This window comes from Bos mutus, chromosome 9 (assembly GCF_027580195.1).
Source record: "Bos mutus isolate GX-2022 chromosome 9, NWIPB_WYAK_1.1, whole genome shotgun sequence".
NCBI lineage: Eukaryota > Metazoa > Chordata > Mammalia > Artiodactyla > Bovidae > Bos > Bos mutus.
The window spans coordinates 23,913,872-23,935,947 of NC_091625.1; the positions used below are offsets into that span (position 1 = coordinate 23,913,872).

General features: G+C 37.9%; 1 protein-coding gene across 2 annotated transcripts in view; it reads left to right on the plus strand.

The window, feature by feature from the left end:
- Window positions 1-21,477, plus strand: part of KIAA0408 (KIAA0408 ortholog) — a 31,754-nt gene extending 10,277 nt beyond the window's left edge. Inside the window, exons 1-6 of one of the 2 annotated variants that reach the window (XM_070376280.1) lie at window positions 1,149-1,466; window positions 8,064-8,318; window positions 12,872-13,231; window positions 13,320-13,399; window positions 15,720-17,052; window positions 19,095-21,477. In XM_070376280.1, coding sequence (XP_070232381.1) covers window positions 8,184-8,318; window positions 12,872-13,231; window positions 13,320-13,399; window positions 15,720-17,052; window positions 19,095-19,268 — 2,082 coding nt within the window. In that variant the 5' untranslated portion in view covers window positions 1,149-1,466; window positions 8,064-8,183 and the 3' untranslated portion in view covers window positions 19,269-21,477. Of the gene's footprint in view, window positions 1-1,148; window positions 1,467-8,063; window positions 8,319-12,871; window positions 13,232-13,319; window positions 13,400-15,719; window positions 17,053-19,094 lie in introns of those variants that run through there. The other variant, XM_005903825.3, reaches the window with a different exon arrangement.
- Window positions 21,478-22,076: the final 599 nt, after the last annotated feature.

Below are 22,076 nucleotides of genomic sequence, written 5' to 3' on the forward strand. Positions count from 1 at the left end.
CTTCCCCACCCCATACTCTTAAAACATCCCTACTAAGTAAATTATCCCTTTACAGAATTAACAAACTTGAAGTTCACACAGATAAGTGGTAGCAGTAATTTGAAACCAATATCTCTGTGACAAAATTCCAGGGTCCTCAATTAGAGAATCCAGTTCTAAGACCTACTCCTCTGATGTAGTCAAGCTTCTGTGAATTTCAGCAAGATACTTGGCCTCTTTGAGCCCTGATTTTATCAGTAAAATTGGATTCATATCTACAGACACATTTTCTGCAAGAGTGAACTAAAATGAAGATACATTAGTTATTAGAAGTACTTAGCACAGAGCTGTGCAGAGTTGTCTCTCCATGAGTCATCACTATTATTACTATAACTACTATTGTTGTTAATTGCTTTTGAGATTATGAGGCTGGGCTTTCGAAACACAAAGTATGATTTCATTTAATTGTCCTACGTATACTAAAGTCCTACTATGAGAAGGTTATACATAGTAAACATTTTAGCTCCCCATGAACCATTTATCTGGAAGCAGCAAAATACTGTGAGAGTGAATATGTAGTGCCTTAAGGACCACACAGACTTTGGACTTGAGGATAAGCCCTTATTATTTAAAGTTTTATCTAGCATATTTGCTGAATTAGGCTGCAGCATGCCTTAATTGAAAACAAGTAACTCATTGTTTCTTTTTTCCTTCCCACAATAAATACCGTCCTTTCCCATGGTATCTAATTTCCTCTAGCAGAAAGACATCACCATCGCTATGGATATAGGCAGCAAGCTACCAATGAATCACAAAGAAGGAGGCTAGTCTTTATGTGCCATTTCTACCTTATTTCAAGACAGAAGTTTGATACATCTTCACAAATCTTTTGAGATTATATATATGAAATTTCTGCCACATAAAACACCAACTTCCAAAGGGACCAAAAAGCGCAGTTCTGAAAGGGGGGAAGAGAGAGGTAGGCCAGATGATTCTTGCCTGTAAACAAGGAGTTAACTTTTCCAAATAAGTGAAATCTAAAATTGGCCATTGTCATCGTGAGATATTAACACCAGCTCTTTTGGCAAGTTTAGAAATACTGGGCTCCCTTATAAAAGTTAAAAATGTCCTGGACCTGGAGTTGTTTACCCAGAGTAGGAGCTGCTCTAAAGTTACAGAGCTCTGGTTGGAAGAGGTGACTCGAAGGCCGCCTCCGAGAAACTGACGTCACAGTAGTCTCAGCTGCCGCTGTGACACTGGGCTGAGCAGCTTTTTGATTTGTGAAAGTGGTAGAGATTTCAAAGGGACTTGTCAGTACTTCTCTGTTGAATGGTTGGACTGATTTTATATTCCCATTTCATGCAAAGAAGCAAGATTCACTGCTCCAAGACGTCAAAGGCTTTTCACTCTAAAACAACCAGTTGTCCTCCCATTGCTAGGTTGACCGGTGGTTGGACCTCTGTAGGATTTCTCCCCAGTGCAAAAAGGTATGTTTGTTTTCTGACAGTTTGAAAGCAAGTGAGTAATTGTGGCAAAATATAGAGAGGGGCTGCTGCTGACATGTTTAAAGCTGTGGATACGGTTTAAGTGGAGGGTGATTTCAACATCTGCTTGATTCAGCATCAGTGCCTGGGCTTCAAAACAGTGGGGCGGGGTGCGTAACGGATTTTACTGACTCCCAGGGAAGAAAGGGTTCAGCTGCCGTGAGTGGATATCCTGACTCTGGACTGATGGTGCCATCCGCTCTGTGAGACGGTTTTTCAAACACTGCTTCTCAGAACTTTGAAGACCGCTTTCCCTGCTGTAGGATTTCACTTAATTTATTTATTTGAAAACTAGTTTCATTAGGATGAAGACTTTTTAACATTTGCCGAGTAAAGTTCACAGTCTTTGAAATTGTTGGCATTTGAAAATGGCAGGGAAAAATAAATCAGTGTGGTTTCATCCAAGATGATGGTTTACTCACTGCATGATAAGTGTTTCTGTAATTTGAGTTGAAGTGCATAACATTCATAATGGGTTCATCTGCAGTTAGGAGGGAACCTTAATCTATGTCTTCTACTGTTTAAGCTGGTTAACTTTAGGCATCTGTTTATCCTTGGATATTTTCTAGTTTGAATATATAACTGAAGAGAGAACAAAAAGATAATGGAAAGGCAAAATTGATTTTTCAGAATTGTGTGTGGTAATATCCCTTTGACCCTATTGGAAGATAAAGAACATGTTGAAATAGCCAGTTTTAAAAATTCCCTTTTGCCTTGTAACAGAATCAAGTCATGGTTTTCTTTGGAAAGATGCCTTTGCCAGTGAACACTAAGGGAGGAATAAGGTCTGTTAATCAGTTGAATTGTTGCAAGTGATTCCTAATAGCCTGGAGAAAGGGCTGGAGAATCCTGGAAGCAAATGGTGTGTAACTTTGATGGGTATAGACAAGGGAATTCCTGATTCCTCAAAGTTAAGAGGAAGCAAAGCATCTCCAAGGCAAACGGTTGTTCTAGGAATTGTGAGGTTGGCAGTACCAGTGGCATTCCTATTGGAATGTGTAACCTCCTACAAATGAAAATGTTTCCATGATATGAAAAGTAGCATGTTTAGGGAAAGGAAATCAGAGAATAGGAAACAAACTAGGAACAAAACTTTCCAAAGGGAGAAGTTGCCATCCAGTCTGCTCTCCTAACATTGTTTCATTTGTTTGGCTAAAATCCAGTTTTTAGTGGGGAAGATGAAGGTTGAACTGGTAATGATGAAGGTGTAGTTAAGAGTGGAGCATCCCTCAGATGAAGAAGTGTTACCATGGCCTACATGAGCCTAACATGGAAAATGGAACTGATTTATTGTGAAATTCCTGTGTTGCTCCTAAATTTTGCTTCCTAGTAGGGCCGGAAGGTTAGCAGAACTTCTTTTCCTCTCATCATCATACTTATGCAACCCACTCACAACTCTTCTACAAATCTGGCTTCCGGCCTTGGGGAGGGAGAGGTGGGTTAAAGTGGATTATGTAATGCTCACTTAGAGTTGTTGGGGGAAGAATGTGTGCATGACTGAGTAATGCAACTCCCTCTGATACTTCACATGTGCTCTTACACATTTTATTCTGAATGAAATTCTGGAGACAGTGAAGTGAAATGGAGAGTCAAGGAGACCTGGGGAGGGATGTAGATAGCAGAAATTCTTCTTTCTCTCCCACGGAGATACCAGTATCTGTGGGCGAAAAAGAGAGATAGCTAGGAACAAAGAGAACTTTGATATTGGCCTCCGCAGAAAGCATTGAAATTGAGTTTTTGAATCGGTTGAGCCATTTTACCCCATAACTTTTCATTTCAGAACATTATGTCCCTACAAAATTGCCCTATTTAGTTGGATTTTTTTTTTTAACATTTAGGGAGAATTATAACAAGAACGGTTTTATGTAGGATTCATCTACTCAGATTTTTACTAACAATAAAAAAAATTCCTAAATCTTTAACTTGCCTTCTGTTCTTAAAATACTTGAAAAACACTGAAGGCAAAGGAAAACCATTAAAAATATGAGTCCACACAATTATACTTGCTTCTGTGAATTTTCTAATTAAATCAAAATCATAGTTTTATCTAGAGGAAGATAGATTAAAGAAAGAAGGGTGCAGGGGAAGACCAAAAAAAGAGAGAGGGAGAAAGGAGAGAGGAGAAAGCAGCCCTTTATTGAGCACCTAGTATGATCCGAAACGGTGTTAGGTGCTTGGATTAAGCATTCTCTCTCTTGCATATTTAATCCTCACAAAATGCTTTGGACCCCACTTTATTTTTGGAGGAGAAAGCAATATATTCAGCTGTATTATATTTGACATTTGTGATAAGACATAGACAGTGAAAAGTACAATAAACCCACAGAATTTGACACAGACATTGCTCTATAGGAATTTGCTCTCAAAGGCTTGTTTTTGATCCATAGCCATTGAGTTTTGTGGCACTAGATGTGGCTCTAGTCTTGGAAAAGAGAAGCTCTGTAGAAGCTCTGGTCCTTCTCCGTATTAAGTGATGAGTTTGGCTTTTTGCAATTAAGTGCAGGGTTCTGTCTGCTTCAGGAACATTACCTGGATTCATGTGTAGTCCTGTTACCAGGAGCAAGCCTGATTGAAGGTTTTCCTGGATGATGTTCTTCAAGTAGGTAAAAAAGAAAAGGGTCTGTTGCCCTTTAACCCTGATTTGAAAGTGGTTCAAGAAGAATTTGAAATGAAAAGAAAAATTGAAGCCATTTGCTACATAATTGTAGGAGACTCTTATGATGATTTCTGTACATTTAGTGTTTAAAGACGGAATGAAACATGGACTATCATAGCACCTCTTTTCTAGTCGCTTGAAATTAGCCTGCTCTCTTTCTATAACTTGATTGGTTAAATTTGCAACTTTCTCTTGATATCTTAAAGCATTCCACTCTTCCTAAGAGGTTTTAATGTTAAATATCTGCTAGTCTGCAAGATAGTTTTAGCTCACAAGTAATTACATATAGTAAAGCAGTCTGTATTCTCTGAAAATTAGCACTGTCTCCATTTCCTGTGAATTAGATGAACCCAATGGCACCCCACTCCAGTATTCTTGCCTGGAAAATCCCATGGACGGAGGAGCCTGGTGGGCTGCAGTCCATGGGGTCGCTAAGAGTTGGACATGACTAAGCGACTTCCCTTTCACTTTTCACTTTCATGCATTGGAGAAGGAAATGGCAACCCACTCCAGTGTTCTTGCCTGGAGAATCCCAGGGACAGAGGAGCCTAGTGGCCTGCTGTCTATGGGGTCACACCGAGTCAGACACGACTGAAGCGACTTAGCAGCAGCAGCAGCACATTAATAAGTAATCAAAATCAGTAACAGATTTACTAAGACACAAAGTTCTGTGTATTCTTTACTCTCTTTCTTATGTTATGTCTTCATCGACACATTATTTTGGGGCAACTTCCATTTGCTGTGGCACGCACCTCTGGTCACTGTCTCATAGGGCTGGAGGGTAGCAAAAGGAGGGAAGGGGGACAGAGAGGATGGAAAATGAGATTAGCAAAACTGGATAAAATTGAGACACGGTAGTGTTTTTAATGGCTAAATCTGAAATTACTTCTTTTTCTTGGATAAATTAGTCACAGTAGAGTGCCAAAGAAGTAGGTAAGAATGATCAAAGTATCTGTAACAAATTTTTTGAGAGAAGAATAACCATATAGGTCCTAACATTATTGGGGTGTTTTTTGAGGGTGGAGCCCTGCATATAGCACTGATATTCTTTGACCCTTATTAGTCTCTTATAATTCATTAATAGATTGCAGCTCAAAAGTGTATGTTTGGCACAGTTTAGCACATGATATGCACATTCAGGACAGCCTGACCAAAAAAAAAATCAAATGTCTTCAATGTTTATATTTGGGATATGAAATATGCGGCCTTCTATGACTGCAAACTGAGGCTTGCTGCCTGGTTTTGTGGGCTTCATTTGACAATGCCAGCACCCAGGCAGCTATGACTCTTGAGAATTAGCTCAAAAGTAGCATCATCTGCCACCTCATAAGTCAAGGCACTTTGGTCGTGGCCTAAAAAGTTGAAGAGTTAAAGACTTCTTTTAGGCATGATTATCTTAGATGGAGATTTGAACATTTTAAGCATGCTTTTCTACCCATTAAAAATGTATCTGGCTTTACTAACAAAAATACTTTCAGTGGAAGTCAGCACAAGATTTTTTTTTAAACAAGAAATAGGGGAAATTTTATCTTTCTCAAATCTCTTTTTATTCATGTCATTTAATCTTTATAATAACCTTGTGGATATCCCCCATTCTAATGTAAGTAAATAAATCTCAGAAATTTTAGATGAGTTATAAAAGAGTTACCAATCAGGTATTTTAAAATTCATCTTAAAATCCTGAGTACACATGCCCTAAATGCTAGAAATCTAATTATTTCAGTCAGTGCTTAGTATGATCAAAGATTTCCCTGCAAAGTGATTAAAACATTTTCTTCAATACTCTAAATTCAGTATCAGAACATACATTCTGATATCTAGTCTATTCAGTTCAGTTCAGTTGCTCAGTCGTGTCCGACTCTTTGCGACCCCATGAATTGCAGCACCCCAGGCCTCCCTGTCCATCACCAACTCCCGGGATTTACCCACACTCATGTCCATTGAGTTGGTGATGCCATCCAGCCATCTCATCCTCTGTTGTCCCTTTCTCCTCCTGCCCCCAATCCCTCCCAGCATCAGAGTCTTTTCCAATGAGTCAACTCTTCGTATGAGGTGGCCAAAGTATTGGAGTTTCAGCTTTAGCATCAGTCCTTCCAAAGAACACCCAGGACTGATCTCCTTTAGAATGGACTGGTTGGATCTCCTTGCAGTCTAAGGGACTCTCAAGAGTCTTCTCCAAGACCACAGTTCAAAAGCATCAATTCTTCAGTGCTTAGCTTTCTTCACAGTCCAACTTTCACATCCATATATGACCACAGGAAAAACCATAGCCTTGACTAGATGGACCTTTGTTCTCTGCTTTTGAATATGCTATCTAGGTTGGTCATAACTTTCCTTCCAAGGAGTAAGCATCTTTTAATTTCATGGCTGCAGTCACCATCTGCAGTGATTTTGGAGCCCAGAAAATAAAGACTGCCACTGTTTGCACTGTTTCCCCATCTATTTCTCATGAAGTGATGGGACCAGATGCCATGATCTTCATTTTCTGAATGTTGAGCTTTAAGCCAACTTTTTCACTTTCCTCTTTCACTTTCATCAAGAGGCTTTTTAGTTCCTCTTCACTTTCTGCCATAAGGGTGGTGTCATCTGCATATCTGAGGTTACTGATATTTCTTCCGGCAATCTTGATTCCAGCTTGTGCTTCTTCCAGCCCAACGTTTCTCATGATGTAGTCTGCATATAATTTAAATAAGCAGGGTGACAATATACAGCTTTGACGTACTCCTTTTCCTATTTGGAACCAGTCTGTTGTTCCATGTCCAGTTCTAACTGTTGCTTCCTGACCTGCATATAGGTTTCTTAAGAGGCAGGTCAGGTGGTCTGGTATTCCCATCTCTTTCAGAATTTTCCACAGTTTATTGTGATCCACACAGTCAAAGGCTTTGGCATAGTCAATAAAGCAGAAATAGATGTTTTTCTGGAGCTCTCTTGCTTTTTCGATGATCCAGCGGATGTTGGCAATTTGATCTCTAGTTCCTCTGCCTTTTCGAAAACCAGCTTGGACATCTGCAAGTTCATGGTTCACGTATTGCTGAAGCCTGACTTGGAGAATTTTGAGCATTACTTTACTAGCGTGTGAAATGAGTGCAAATGTGTGGTAGTTTGAGTATTCTTTGGCATTGCCTTTCTTTGGGATTGGAATGAAAACTGACCTTTTCCAGTCCTGTGGCCACTGCTGAGTTTTCCAAATTTGCTATTAGAAGGAAAAGAGAGCATGGATAAGTTCTAACATGGTTTTCAGAATAATTTTGCTGCTTTAGTATTTTACTTGATGAAATAAAATAATGACAATATTTTTCCATGCTTTAGTTTCGTTTCTTGCTGATACCATCAGTCCCAGATTGACTACCAACATTGGGGTCTTATTGATACAGTAACTACATTTGCCACAAGATTGAGCTCTTCAGTATAAAGTGAAGACTGTAGCATAGCACTGTCTCAGGACTTTAAAAATCATAAAATTATATAATCTGGTTGCATCAGAACAGAAGGAGTAATTCTACTGCAGAAGAATCTACCATAGTTGTGTAGCTGTGACTATCCGGTTGAATTTCATACTTCCACTCTTAAATAGTCATGAAAAATTCTATCTTTAGATTAGGTGGTTAGTTTAAGGAATACTTATATCTCACACATGCATTTAACCATCCTGTCCACTGTAATTTTGCTGTCTGGTTTCAGAAAGAGGAAGAAAAAAAACCTGAACGATACTTTTTTTTTGTTTTTGATTGTGCTAGTCTCTTCTTAAGCAGATATTTTTGTCATCTCTTCTTTTGAGTCCAATTTTCCTGTGGTTTGTTTATGTCAATGGCTCTTGACAGTCTGATAAAATGTTTCCAGAAAGCACATGGATTTGGAACTCTCTCTTGTTATGTTTATATTAGGCTTTGTTTTAAAGGCAAGTGAGACGGCTTCAAATAAAACAGCTCCAAGCTTCCAAGAAACAGTTAAGAGAAGGCAGAGACGAACAGAAATACCCCTTCACTAACACTCACACGGTTGCCATGGACCTGCACAAGCAGTGGGAGAACACAGAGGCTATCTGGCACAAGGAAAAAATGGAATTACTGGACCAGTTTGACAATGAAAGAAAGGAATGGGAAAGTCAATGGAAGATAATGCAGAAGAAGATAGAAGAGGTACGTGTTGATTTGTTTGAATACTTTGGAAACTTAAAACTCAGAATGAAAATCCTTTTGGCTTGTTTTGTATTGGAAACTGTTTTTACTTTCCAATTCTACCTAAAAGATACATGTCTCAGTGATACTTAATTAGACTGAAAATAGCATAACCTAACCCATTGGTAGTGTAGAGACTATACTTATTTTATAACTTGGCATGAAAACTCTAAAATATGTCAATTTACTCTTTTTTGACTAAAATTCTGATGGCATCAAAAGTGAGGTATGTATTTTGCATGAGTTTTCAAATGCTGAGCTCAGTGTGAAAATAAAAGAAAAACATAATTAGTGGAACATACCTTTGGATTATTACAATTGGGCATTAAAACTAGATCTTTCCTGAGATAATTTATGAATAACATCTACTAAAGGAAATTATGTACTCAATAATTCAGTATAACCAAAAGGAGTGTCGTATTTCAAAAAGAAAATGACAGTGGACATATTTATCCTGGCAAGGTGCACCACATTTATTGGCACATTTATTATAAAAGAGTATGAAAAATGACATGCCCAGAATCTGATACAAATAATAATTTAATCCCTTCAGCCTGTTGGACCTTGAATATTTCCTTTAGTTATCTGCATTGACGTATATTCAGGCTTGTTCCAACTGAAAATTATTTATACTTATCTTGCTTTATTGTAACATCCCTGCTGTTGACTTACATGGTTTTGGGCACATTGTCAAGACAGTTATTTTAACAGACTCCTTGGTCTTCATTCACAGGCAATCAATGCTGATGCTTTGTTTATAGTGCAAATAATTTTCTTATTAACAGCCATGTAATTAGTTATGAATAAAATACAAATTGGCATGCTAAAAGGAAAAATAAAAAAAGAATAGCCATTACTCTATTAGAGAATTCCATGGACAGACCATGGGGTTGCAAAGAGTTGGACATGACTGAGTGACTAACACATGGCCGTTAGACTGTTCTTGGAAAATCCAGCTGAGAAGTCAGGCATGTAGTAGATGATTGCAGATTGAAAGGAGAATTTGCTTCTTGTCCTTCTATAGTTTGGAAAATACATTTTGCTTCCTCTGTTAACTCCTCCACCCAGAGTTCAATTGGATCAAAAAGGAGATGGCTAAGTCAGAGTCTACAATGCCAGTTTGAAACCTGAACTCATAGGTCACTGGCTTCTCAAGGTTTGGAAAATCCATTAAATAATAGTCTCAGATAATTCTAGCATCTGAGCAAAATAATTAAGGGAGTCAGGATTAGTCTAGCCCATTGTTTAAGCCATGTAGCTTAAGATGGTAGCTAAGACAGTCTGCTGTCTGGTTAAATTTGTTATTGTCAAATAATTATTCTGACAGCTCTGCTGATTCCATCTATGGAGGATATGAGCCCTATCAATTAGCAGGCATTAAACATACTTCCAACTTAGGTGATAGTCCGTAAAAATACTGACAGAAGGAATGGAATATTTTTTCTTTATCTTGGATAGTAGCTGTGGTGCTATTTATGTCATGATGCATGCATGGTACAGCACCATACCTGAGAATATGTTTGAAAAATGTGCTTACCCAGACTACCCACCCAGAGAGGATGCTCTACAATACCTGAAGACTAGCATTGTGTCCCCCTTGTCATAACAATACAGTTGTCCCTCAGTAGACACGGGAAATGGCTCCAGGAGACCCCATGGATACCAAAATTCATGGATACTCTCAAGTTCCTTATATAAAATGGCAGAGTATGTATGTATCCTTTTCCACTCCCAGTATTTGTACCTGTAATAATGTACCTTTAATATCTTCCTGCTTAGAAGCTACAAAGCTGGGTTAGAAAAGATTGGGAAAAACAGGAAATTGTCCTCACATGTCATAGAAAGTCAAGACAATATTGTTAACTAAAATTAAAAGTCTACACTTGGACAAATGTAAGATACTACAAGCGTGTGCACGTGTGCGTGCTAGTCACTTCAGTCGTGTCCGACTTTCGCGACCCTGTGGACTGTAGCCCACCAGGCTCCTCTGTCCATAAGGTTCTCCAGGCAAGAATATGGAGTGCATTGCCACGTCCTCCTCCAGGGGATCTTCCTGATCCAGGGATCGAACTTGTGTCTCTTATGTCTCCTGCATTGGCAGGCAGGTTCTTTAGTAGCACCAGACTAAGAGACTGTATTTCTTTCTTATTTATCACAAATTCTGTGTTTTAAATCAGACACAACTTATTAAGTCATATGCTAGAAAATTTGACAATTTTAGGTACAGGCTTATAACTTCTGTGATTCCAAGTAAATATATCATTAGTGAAAGGATCAGTATTGGGTATTAAGATGCTAATGATTCTTTTTTCAGCCACTATCCACAATCATTGCATTTGCTGTTACAAAGTGAAGATGTAGATACTTGGATCTTTGAAACCTAGACTGATCCAGATAGTTACTCTTAACAGAGTTAATAGACAGCTGGGAATTTTTCTTTTTTTTAATCACTTTGCCATCTTTCCTGCCTGTGTCCTTTGTTTGAATGATCAGATACCCATTGAAAACAGCTGAGGACCAAGTAACAGATTTCCTTGCACAGAATAAATGGTTTCCCAGTAGTATAATGTTTTTTGTTTTTTCATACGTCACCTAAGTCCCCAAGAGAATTTAAGATGTCAAATAGAATTCTGTGTAAATTAAAGTATTTCAAAACGAGAAGAGAAAGGTGAAATGAAGATAAGAGGAAGGATCCCTTGCAAAATGCATGCAGCAGGTCTGTCTTTCTAGCAAGTAACAAACAATTATCAGATGCATATTTCTCAATATTCAGGAAACAAAATCAGACTAATTTTCCAGAAATAGTACTTTGGTCCCTAATTTTACATTGAAGCAATTTTGTTTTCACCCATGACTCCTCTATAAGAGGACAGTGCCACCAAGAACATCCTTAGATTTAGCCTCGTGCTTTTGAGGGTTGCTTCTTATTATGCCCCTCAAGGTCGGCCAAAATTATAATGCCCACAGAAGTTCAGTGCAGATAATTTTACAGGAGCCAAAATGGTTGATTCATGATGGCAATTTGATGCTATCCTGACTTTATCCAATGACAAATTTATGACTAGGGCAATAAATGCACTGCATATCCTTCAGGCATTAAATATGTTCTAGTGCTTCTCTCTGAGATTTGCATAAATACTGAGCAGAAATTAATCTGTTATTCTTTGATTAATAGATCTCGTGCAGATATAGGATGTGATTGTAAAATGTAGAGTCATTTGCTTTAATAGTTCTCTGACAGTCTTTGGAATTTGACAAGCTTTCTCAGAACTCAAGCCTGAAGAGAAAGTCACTAATTGCCTGCAGGTTAAACTAAATCCTCAAGAAATAATTTGGGGCAATTAATAAACTAATAGATGATCAAAGCCTTAGAGTTCAATTGTATTACATAGGACAGGCTCACATTTAATTAGGACAAAGGAAGAAACTTTTTTTGAATGTATATAGCCTTGGAAGTAAAAAAAAAAAAAAGCAAGTCTGAGAATTACCTACTCCTCACTCACGTAACGTCCTAAAGAAGCGTCTTTTGATGATGAGACAATTACTTAGGGGACAGAATGAGCTGAGTTACTATGTGAGATTGTCAGTCATTTAGACAGTTCAATGTTGACTTACAAGTAGGATCATATATTTTTAAAATATGGCTTTAATGTTGGTTAAATTAGAGCACATTGCCAGTAATTGGAAGAAGGCAATGGCAACCCATTCCAGTACTCTTGCCTGGAAGATCCCATGGACGGAGGAGCCTGGTAGGCTGCAGTCCATGGGGTCGCCAGGAGTCGGACACGACTGAGCGACTTCACTTTCACTTTACACTTTCATGCACTGGAGAAGGAAATGGCAACCCACTCCAGTATTCTTGCCTGGAGAATCCCAGGGATGGGGGAGCCTGGTGGGCTGCCGTCTATGGGGTCGCACAGAGTCAGACACGACTGAAGCGACTTAGCAGCAGCAGCCAGTAACTGATTGAGGTCATTCCAATTTTGTTAACAGTGCTCTGTATCATTATGACATCTATATATAAACGCAGGTTTCTGTCATTTTTGAATGAATTGATTTCTAGTCAAATAGAAATTACCTTCTTTGCCCTACTACATGTAGTCTTTATGGTTCATCAAAAGTTGCTCCACCTAATCCAGATTTTAGAAGCATAGTTTGGAAGCATAAGCATTAGTGCCCTGGAGCAGTCTATGTATGCATGCGTGCTAAGTAGCTTAAGTCATGTCTGACCCTAGGGACTGTAGCCCACCAGGCTCCCCTGTCCATGGGATTCTTTAGGCAAGAATATTAGAGTGGGTTGCCATTTCCTTCTCCAAGGGATCTTCCCAACCTAGGGATCAAACCCAAGTCTCTTATATTTCCTGCAATGGCAAGTGGGTTCTTTACCCTTAGTGCCACCTGGGAAGACCCACTATATAGTAATATGGCTAAGAGAACTCAGAACACTGTGTTTAGGATCAAAACTATTGAGAAAGTGGGTTAGGGGGAAAACTTTATCTTTGTTTTCCTTATAGCTCTGCCATGAAGTAAAGCGTCGGAGGAAAATCAACATGAGTGAACGTGCTAAGGTCATTGATCTTGATTGTGAGAAGGCTGTTGGAGATAAAATGGAATCTTCTCCAGATTACCCCAATTCAGGACAATGTAAATTTACAGGGATACATCCCAGGGACATTCTGGGAAAAAAAGATAAAACAGAGCAGAGTTTACTCAGGGAAAGAAATCAAGTGTGCAAGGAACAAAAAACAATCAAAAAATCAAAAGTAGGGTATATGGATTCTGAAGCCAGAGACAACCAAAAAGAACATGGGGCCTGGCCTGACCTGAGGACTTCTGAGGCAGAGAACAAGAGCTGCTCTGGCGCCCTCAACACAGTAAGTAAGACGGGATTTGCCTTGGACTGTTTCTAAAGAAATATTTACATTTCAAAGGGCTAACATGATATTGCTTATATGTATAAAGGCTCTTGAAGAACTTGCCAAAGTTAGTGAAGAATTATGCAACTTTCAAGAGGAAATTCGGAAGCGGTCTAACCACAGAAGGTAGGCTGGTACATCTATGATGATTTTTATGTTGAAAAATCAAGACGGATATTGTTTTAAGTTAATGAGTCCAAATTACCTTTCACATTTAACACTTTGTTAGCAAGAATTAGTAATGTTACTAAAATCTGTTATTTTAGGAGATAAAAGCTTAAATTGTACATTTCTTTGTTCATTAATTCTTAAAGTAAATCTTGTTTTCTTTATAATTTGACTATTACGTGTACTTTACTTTTTATTGATGTTTAGTTTAGTTATACTTGCCCTTGTGCTCAGTCACTCAGTCATATCTGACTCTTTGCAACCCTAGGAACTGTATAGCCCACCAGGTTCCTCTGTCCATGGAATTTTCCAGGCAAAAATACTGGAGTGGGTTGCCATGCCCTCCTCCAGGGGATCTTCCCGACCCAGGGATCAAACCCACATCTCCTTTGCCTTCTGCATTGGCAGGTGGATTCCTTCCCACTGAGCCACCTGGAAAACCCCAACACTCACCATAATAAATAGTAAATTAACAAGTGTATGCAATGGCATTCTTTTTGTTTGGAGTATTTGCCCAGTGGAACAGTATGCTGGGTTAACCTAGTTAAATACATCTTTAAGCTAAGTCGCTTCAGTCATGCCTGACTCTGTGCGACCCCATAGACGGCAGCTCACCAGGCTCCCCCGTCCCTGGGATTCTCCAGGCAAGAACACTGGAGTGGGTTGCCATTTCCTTCTCCAATGCATGAAAGTGAACAGTCAAAGTGAAATTGTTCAGTCGTGTCCGACTCTTAGCGACCCCATGGACTACAGCCCACCAGGCTCCTCTGTCCCTGGGATTTTCCACTCCAGAGTGGGGTGCCATTGCCTTCTCCAAATACATCTTTAAGCTGTGTCAAATTTAACAGTATGGTGTTTTAATTTTATAATGATGTTCTGCTGAAATATTCTGAATTATTTATTTCTCTACATTTATTATGTATATAATGAAAGCATTCATAATTTTCAGAACAACGTACTGTAAATACATACCCACATATGTATTTACACAGTGCTGTAAAAATGCTGTTTCAGTTCAGAAACACCTATATAATTCTAAGGGTAAGTTTTAGCCAAATTGAAAAATAAATTGGATTCTCTGCAAGTTAAGTGATGGATTGCTCTAAAATCACCATTTATCTCCTTGTGGGACAGCGTACTTCTCTGAGAAGCTATAGCAATGTGAACCCTTATTTTTCTTCATCTCTTTGGAAGCTCAGAGAGAATTTTTGTACTGACTTAACAACAGATTTTACTTACCCAACCATGTTTTATACATAATTTTGCCTTCCACTTTTCCCATTTAGCTTTTGCCTAGTAGGCATTCATCTGTGCTTTATTATAAGCTATCTCATAATGGAAGTTAAATAGGTATAAATGTGGTTTCTATTGATCAATATGATTAATTAATGTTAATTTGTGAACCCACATTATTGCTACATTTAGGTTTTTATTTCGATAATTCAGAAAATTCTTACTTTCCAATTTGCTTTTACAAACCATCCCTGGTATAAAGTTCTCACTGTGACTTCATGGCCTTTATAAAAAAAGCTCAAAATTCTTAATATGTAATTCAAAGTTGTTACAATTTGACCTAGCATTTCTCTCTTATTTGTCATCATTCTTTCCCACTCTGTTTTATATTCCATCTATGCCAGATTACTCACTGTAGCTTGAGCAGCCACATGATTTTTACTGCAGCTTTTTAAAAAAAATATGTCCTTTACTCATCAGAAAAAAAAAAAAAAGCTCACTTTTCTTTCTTGTCCAAATAACACCTCCCATTTGGTATTGCTCATGTCTCTCTGTGCTTTGATTCAGATTTCTGGAATGAAATAGAATGTTATTTCATTAATTTCTTAGAGTGTTATTTCAAATTCGAGGGGAGGAGATTGAGCTCAGAAGACATTATGAATAGGAATTCAGTAGGCCAAGCTGACATAAGGAAATGGCAAGAGAAAACCTATGGAAATGGGAACACCAATAGGAGACACCCAAGAGACTACACAAAGTCTAAATGTAGGTGAAGTTTCAGGTAATAGAAGAAAATGAGAGACAGTTAAAAAGACAGTTTGGGTCAGACTACGTATATAGTCTTGAATACAACACTGAGTGGTGGTCTTTATCCTACAGCAAAAGTGACTTGAAGTTTTGTACTAGGAAATTTATATAAAAATATTGTTTAAGGAAGTTGTGACTCCTTTTCCTATATCAGAATCCATTGTTTTAGGCCCAGTGTCTTTTAAGAGCTTATCATAAACAAAGTCATCACTAATATAGCATGCTTTATAATTTTTAGGATGAAGTCAGATTCTTTTCTCCAGGAAACACCAAATGTAATGAATACTCCACATGGAGGTCACATGATCAACAACAGCCAGTGCATTCCTTCAACCAGTTTAGAAAACGAAAAATGGAAAAACAGAAAAAATCTGAGCTGTACCAATGTTTTCCAGAACAATTCCAAGAAAAAAGATGGAATTGATACAACTGATCCGAAAAGAAGTGAAACTCCACCAATTCCTCCTCCAAGAAGCACATCTCGAAATTTTCCTAGCTCATATTCTGCACAAGCCCATGAAAGTTGGAAGGAACGTTTAGACCACAGCAGCTGGGTGGCCCAAGAGGGTCAAGGTGAAAAGAACAGCCACCCTCATTTTCTCTGGAAGCATGATGAGATGCCACTGCTGGGTCTAAATGAAGGGAAGACTCTGAATGATGGTATCACGTTTCCTTCTTTGGCACCAGAAGCCAAAGTAGATAACAAGCCTCCATGTAATGAAAATGCTGGACTTAGCATGTGGTCGTGCAACCCTGGGGTTTGTGCAAAAAATAGCCCCTCTACACTGTGGTTTCAGAAAGCCTGCTCTACTCCCAATAAGCCGAAATATGAAAAGGTAATTCCAGATCACTCTGCTAAACCTCCTTCTGATCTTCATATAAGCAATGACTGTAGCTCCTTAGCGTCACAGAGCAGCGGCCCACTGAGAAGTTTCAGTTATGGCTTTGAAAAGACTACTGGGAATGAAAAGCTGGCAAAAAAGACTGATGAATTTAACAGAATTGTATTTAGAACAGATAGAAATTGTCATGCTGTACAACAAAGTCAAAGCTGCTCAGAACGATCCGAAGATCTTCAGCGCTGTGAGACCTTGACTGCGTGCACAGACAACGTCTCAGTCAGTGAGAGTGTTTCTGATGTTCTGAAAACCAGTGCCCCCATGCCTGTGCCCAGGGAAAATGTGCCTGATAATTCCACCAAAAAACCCACACCAGGCCAGTTCAGACAAACGCGGGAGCCCATAAGCCCTCGCAGTTACCGGAATATGCTTCACGAGCATGACTGGAGACCAAGTAGTTTGTCTGGCCGGCCAAGGTCTGCGGACCCCAGGTCAAATTATGGTGTGGTGGAAAAGCTGCTGAAAACCTATGAGACATCTGCGGGGTCTGCATTGCAGAATTCTCGATGCTTCCAGGCCAACTGGACCAAATGTAGTTCTGATGTCAGTGGTGGAGCCACATTAGGTCAACATTTAGAAAAGCTCCAAATAGAACAAGAGCTTGAGCACAAGACAGCAATGCATGGAGCACAGCAAGTGAGGCAAGGAGTAGATCGGAAAAAGGTAACTGAGGTGAGAAAGCAATTTAACATATTTTGGTGGAACTGCATCCATATTTAGCAATGGCTCAGAGTTCGGTCATTTGCCCATTCATATAAATAGAACATAGGCAAATGTTTTGACATCTTCTTAGTTCTTTGACCCTTCATTTGTGAATAAATATAAACCTTAGGATTGTAACTCAGCACGAACTTTTAAAAGTTTAGTTTTTAAGTCTGGGGTTAGCACATTACAGCTTTTGTTTAAATTCTGAAATAGCAGAAAATATATGTAATAAGTGGGCTCCAGAACAAAATGATCAAGTATTTGTTGTGTTTCTTTCTTAAAGAATATTCTGAATGTGAGTTTGTTCATTTATAGAATTTTATCCTATTAAAGTGTTTATATTTGTTAAAGTATATGGAAAGTATTTTAAAAATAACTTGTATTTTTCTGTTATTAGCTATGATTGGTTCAGTCATTCCCAGAATTTGATTTGTGTTCTTCCTCATGGGATTATTCACATGAATATGAGTTTGGTTTAAAAAAAATCGTTTAAAATAGTGCCTCATAAAGTTATCTTATTGTGGAGCTAAAAGGCAGTATATGAAAAAAAAATGATAGTATAGCATAAAAACTTTAAAGTTATTATTGTAGGTATAAATTCTTTATGTGGAAATTGTCCCCCCAAAATGGGTATTTAAACAAACTGTTACCTTTTTTTTATTACAGTGTGCTTGCAAAAGAGTATAATCTTAGAGGGGAGAAAAGAGGTTGAAGAGATCTGTATTTACAGTGAAGAGCTATCCATCAGTACCTTATACACATAATTTATAAAAAGCTCCAAGGTGACATATTATTATAATAGGCAATACTTTGAAAATCCTAGTTTTACAAAGCACAGTGTGTATGCAGCATAGTTTTTAAAGGATGCAAGTTGCCTCCTTCTGGTGTGAGCAATTTTTATGTGGTTTTCAAGTCCTACAAAAATATCAGTTTACATCCAGTTGATCAGAAACTTTGTCTGTTTGCCCAAAGTGCAAATAACTATCCTGCTTTTGTATGTCTGTTGTTCAGTTGAGCCCATAGATACCTGTAAGGTCCTCTGGCTTCAGATGGAAGGGCATGGACGTGGGAGCATGTACACAATGATCAGCCCAAAATTCTCATTAACAAATATTATTAAATATTTCCCATTTTTGCAATGATTGGAGATTTGAGAAGGGTCCTCTACTGTAGATCCTTAAGAGCAGTTCTTATATTTGGGACACCCCTGGTGGTCCAGTGGTTAAGAGTCCACCTTCCAATACAGGGGACATGGGTCTGATATCTGGTCAGGGAACTAAGATCTCATATGCCCAAGGGGCTACTAACCCCAAGAGCCACAACTAGAGAGATGCCTCACACATGGTAACTGAGAGCCCACTCAGCAACAAAAGACCCCACATGCCCCAATTAAGACCCAGCACAGCCAAAAGTAAATATTTTTAAAAAGAACAAAGTTCTATTTTAAAGTCTTTTGAAGATAATTTTGAAGCTTTTAAAAGATTGATAATAAGAGTGGTTCTTAGTGAACAAAAAAAAAAGATAGCATCAGACAAATCATTTGGTGATTTGTGTCCCTTTTGTTTATGATCTCTAAAAGTGTCAATAACTTGACATAAAATAACCGGACGCAAATTAATTCTTCTTTAAATTATTATCTTTAAAAAACTGAAATATCCTAACACTCCACTAAGGAAAATCTTTAGTTCCATCATATCAATGTTACCTGACATAAACTTTGAGTTCTAACATAAGATTAACTTACATGGTTAGTTCTATGAAATTAGAAATTAGTTGTATTAAAACTTAGTATGACGAGATCCACAAGATTAGAAAATGCCATATTCATATTCAAAGTGAGCTGTTTTGATGAAAACATCCCAGACCACAAATATTAGACAAAGAGATTCTTCAATTTTTCTTGCTTGTAAACATGGTAAATACATTAATCCTACAGTTGGGATCCATAGTATATTAAGCTCATTGTTGGTGCCTGAATGGTGAGGTGAAGGTCTTCTTTTGTGTCTTAGGAATCCATGGCAGTGAAATCCTCACCTGGAAAAGGATTTTCCCGACCTGCCAGACCAGCAAATCGCCGTCTCCCATCCAGATGGGCATCTAGATCTCCTTCAGCACCCCCTGCCTTGCGGAGAACTGCCCACAACTTCCCCATTCCTCTGCGATCAGAAGCATCGATGGTCTAAGTCTCTGGCCTGGATTGCTAGACTACGAAAGTCCTGATTGCCAAACAGAGTATTCCGAGTGTTTACAACCAATTCTATCTCTTCTGTATCTTTCAAGATTACTGGGACAATTTAAACCTTAACTTCCCATCAGTCTTCAGTGTTTTTAATCTATGGAGTAATTATCTTCTTGTATTTTGATTTCCTAGATCAGAATTTTTTAATGCCATCCTCATTAATTTGCCAATATGATTTACATCGAAACAGTGTACTATATTGTATATTCTGACTTTCTTGCAAGTGGCAGAAAGCAAGGTTATGTGCATGGCTATGTGTTTTGTAGGTGCATGTGTTGATACAGGAAATGTCAGTATGTATTTAGATAAGTAAAACTTATGTGCTAGTGTTGACTTTGAAATTATAACATATATACCTATATATTCTTTGTGTTTATTTAAAAATTTTTAAAATACACAGTATTATTTATATTTTTTGTACCTTTTAATAGGTATCCACTTAAGGCGTTTGAGGTACATATATTAACTAACCACTTTCTTGGCCCCAGCTACATAGAAAACTAACTATACATATACCTAAGGTTAGTAGGTTTCTACAGCCAACTCAGTTCCTTAACCCATACAAAGATAGACTAATACCATTGATCTCCTCATTTATTCTTTTAAATATTAATAAATAAAAAGTTTAAATAGGTTGAAACAGATCAGCCTTCTAAAACAAACATAAAATGTCCACAAAAACTTTTATATATCATTCAGCAGTCTATTATGGCTTTCGCTGTATACTTGATCCTCAGAGCCAGCGTAAGACTGCTTTATAAACAACATAACTAAACAATTAATTTATTTTGACAACTTCAGTAACAAACATACCTTAAATATGGTTTAAAAAGAAATTTGGTTAGGCTGAATTCTAATTTTGGCAAAATTTTAGTAAGCTTTTTTTCAGCATTTGGAGCAATGCATATTGTGAGAGGTAAGTTATTCACTTTTTCCTTTTTTAACCTTTTCCCTGAAATTAGTAGATAAGAGACTATTTCAAATTTTTATTAACAAAGAAAATCAGGAACGATATTTCATTGAGAGCTGAATTGTATTTCTTGCAGTGTGCTACATTCAAAAAGCCTTAAACTAACCTTTGGCATCTGTGGGTAGCATAAGGGGCAGAAACTTTTTTGGTGGTTGCACTTTGCCAACAGTGAATATCCATATACTGAGAGCTGACAGAAATAGGAACGTTGAGGTGCTTGGAATTCTACATGAATGATCTTAGAAGCAACTTTGCTGTCCACTGTCTCTGTATAAAGCCAACTACATTATTAGATAGTAATTCTATTTAAGCTTTTCTTTTACTACCAAAAGCTTAACGAATTCTTATTACAAAGATATTCAAAGAGCCTTCTCCTTGTGATACATTCTAACAATTTAGGAAAATTCACTTCATCACACCATGATTTGACGTACAGTAATTAATTTTTGAATCCCAGACTGCCTTAAAGGCTCAAGACTGTTGCATGGTGATGGCCAGATTCATATTTTCCGATAAGAAGAGTTTCCGGGAGTTGAGCAGAATTAAACTTCTAGAACGTGAGGTTGGAGCAGATGGTAAGAAAGTGCTACAGATCCAGTCTTTTAATTCTTTTTGTTTCAGGCATATCCTTTTCCATAGGAAGACTGTAAGAGAAAAGTACCCTAGATATCAAGTGATGTCACTCATATAATATGCTGTTCATCTAAAAGGGAGAAGACCCTGGGGAGGTGGGAGACTATGGCATAAGATAATGAACCGGAAGATCCTGCTGTGTAACAGTGGAGCACAAGCCTGCCCAAGGGCTGTGCGACAAAGCTCCTCCTCTCCTTCGCTGTATCCCAGGTAGTCTGACGTGGGTCTGTGGTCCTAACTTGAATTACAAGTCAAATATTGAGGGTTGTTTTTTAATTCTTGGCCTCACCCCATAACTACTAAAAGAGAATTTCCAGGGGTGGGGAGGGAATTTTGAGTCCTTAATAACACAGAACAAAATACTTGCTAATTAGGGAGATTTGGAAGCAGTGACATTCATTGATACCCTAATGATGTGTATCATTGGATATATTCATGTTACTTCTCTGGGACTTCCTTATCTGTAAATTAAAAGGGTGATATTGTCACACATCACAATTTTGTGCCACTTGTTCTAACCATCTGAATAAAACAGTGGGATACATTTTAACATCCTATGTTGACAAAAATCATAGAATATTAGCGCTGGGAAAAAAAAAAAACTTAGTATCTACTCCAACTCCTTGATTGTAAAGTTGGAAAAACTAAAACAAATATTATTTGAATATTCTGTCTTCTCTTTTACATATTTTATAATTTTTTATGGAAAAACCTATCAGTTAAATGGAAATTATCCTGGAAAATACATTTTTGATGTATTGTGACTTTTAGCCAGTAGTTTTTCTACTTTGGATGGGCATTTTCTTCCCCCCAAACTTACCTTTATTATACCATCATTACTGGATTTTAGGGGTTTATAAACCTTTCAGAGGCACTTGATTAGAAGTTTTCCCTGGCAGACTTCTGAGGGGAAAAAAATCTTATATTATTTCAGTAGAGTTACTGATGTTGTAGATTGATCTCAGAAAGGAAGAAGAATGAGGCAGAGGAGAGTGTGAGTTTCTGTGCCCGTGTGCCTGTATGTGTGTATGTGTGTGTGTACATGTGCACAACCCTTGCCCATGCTCCCTATGTTGCTTTATGATCAAAGCCAAATACAAATGATGTTGTATAATTCACTTTTTTAAACATTATTCATAACTTTATTTT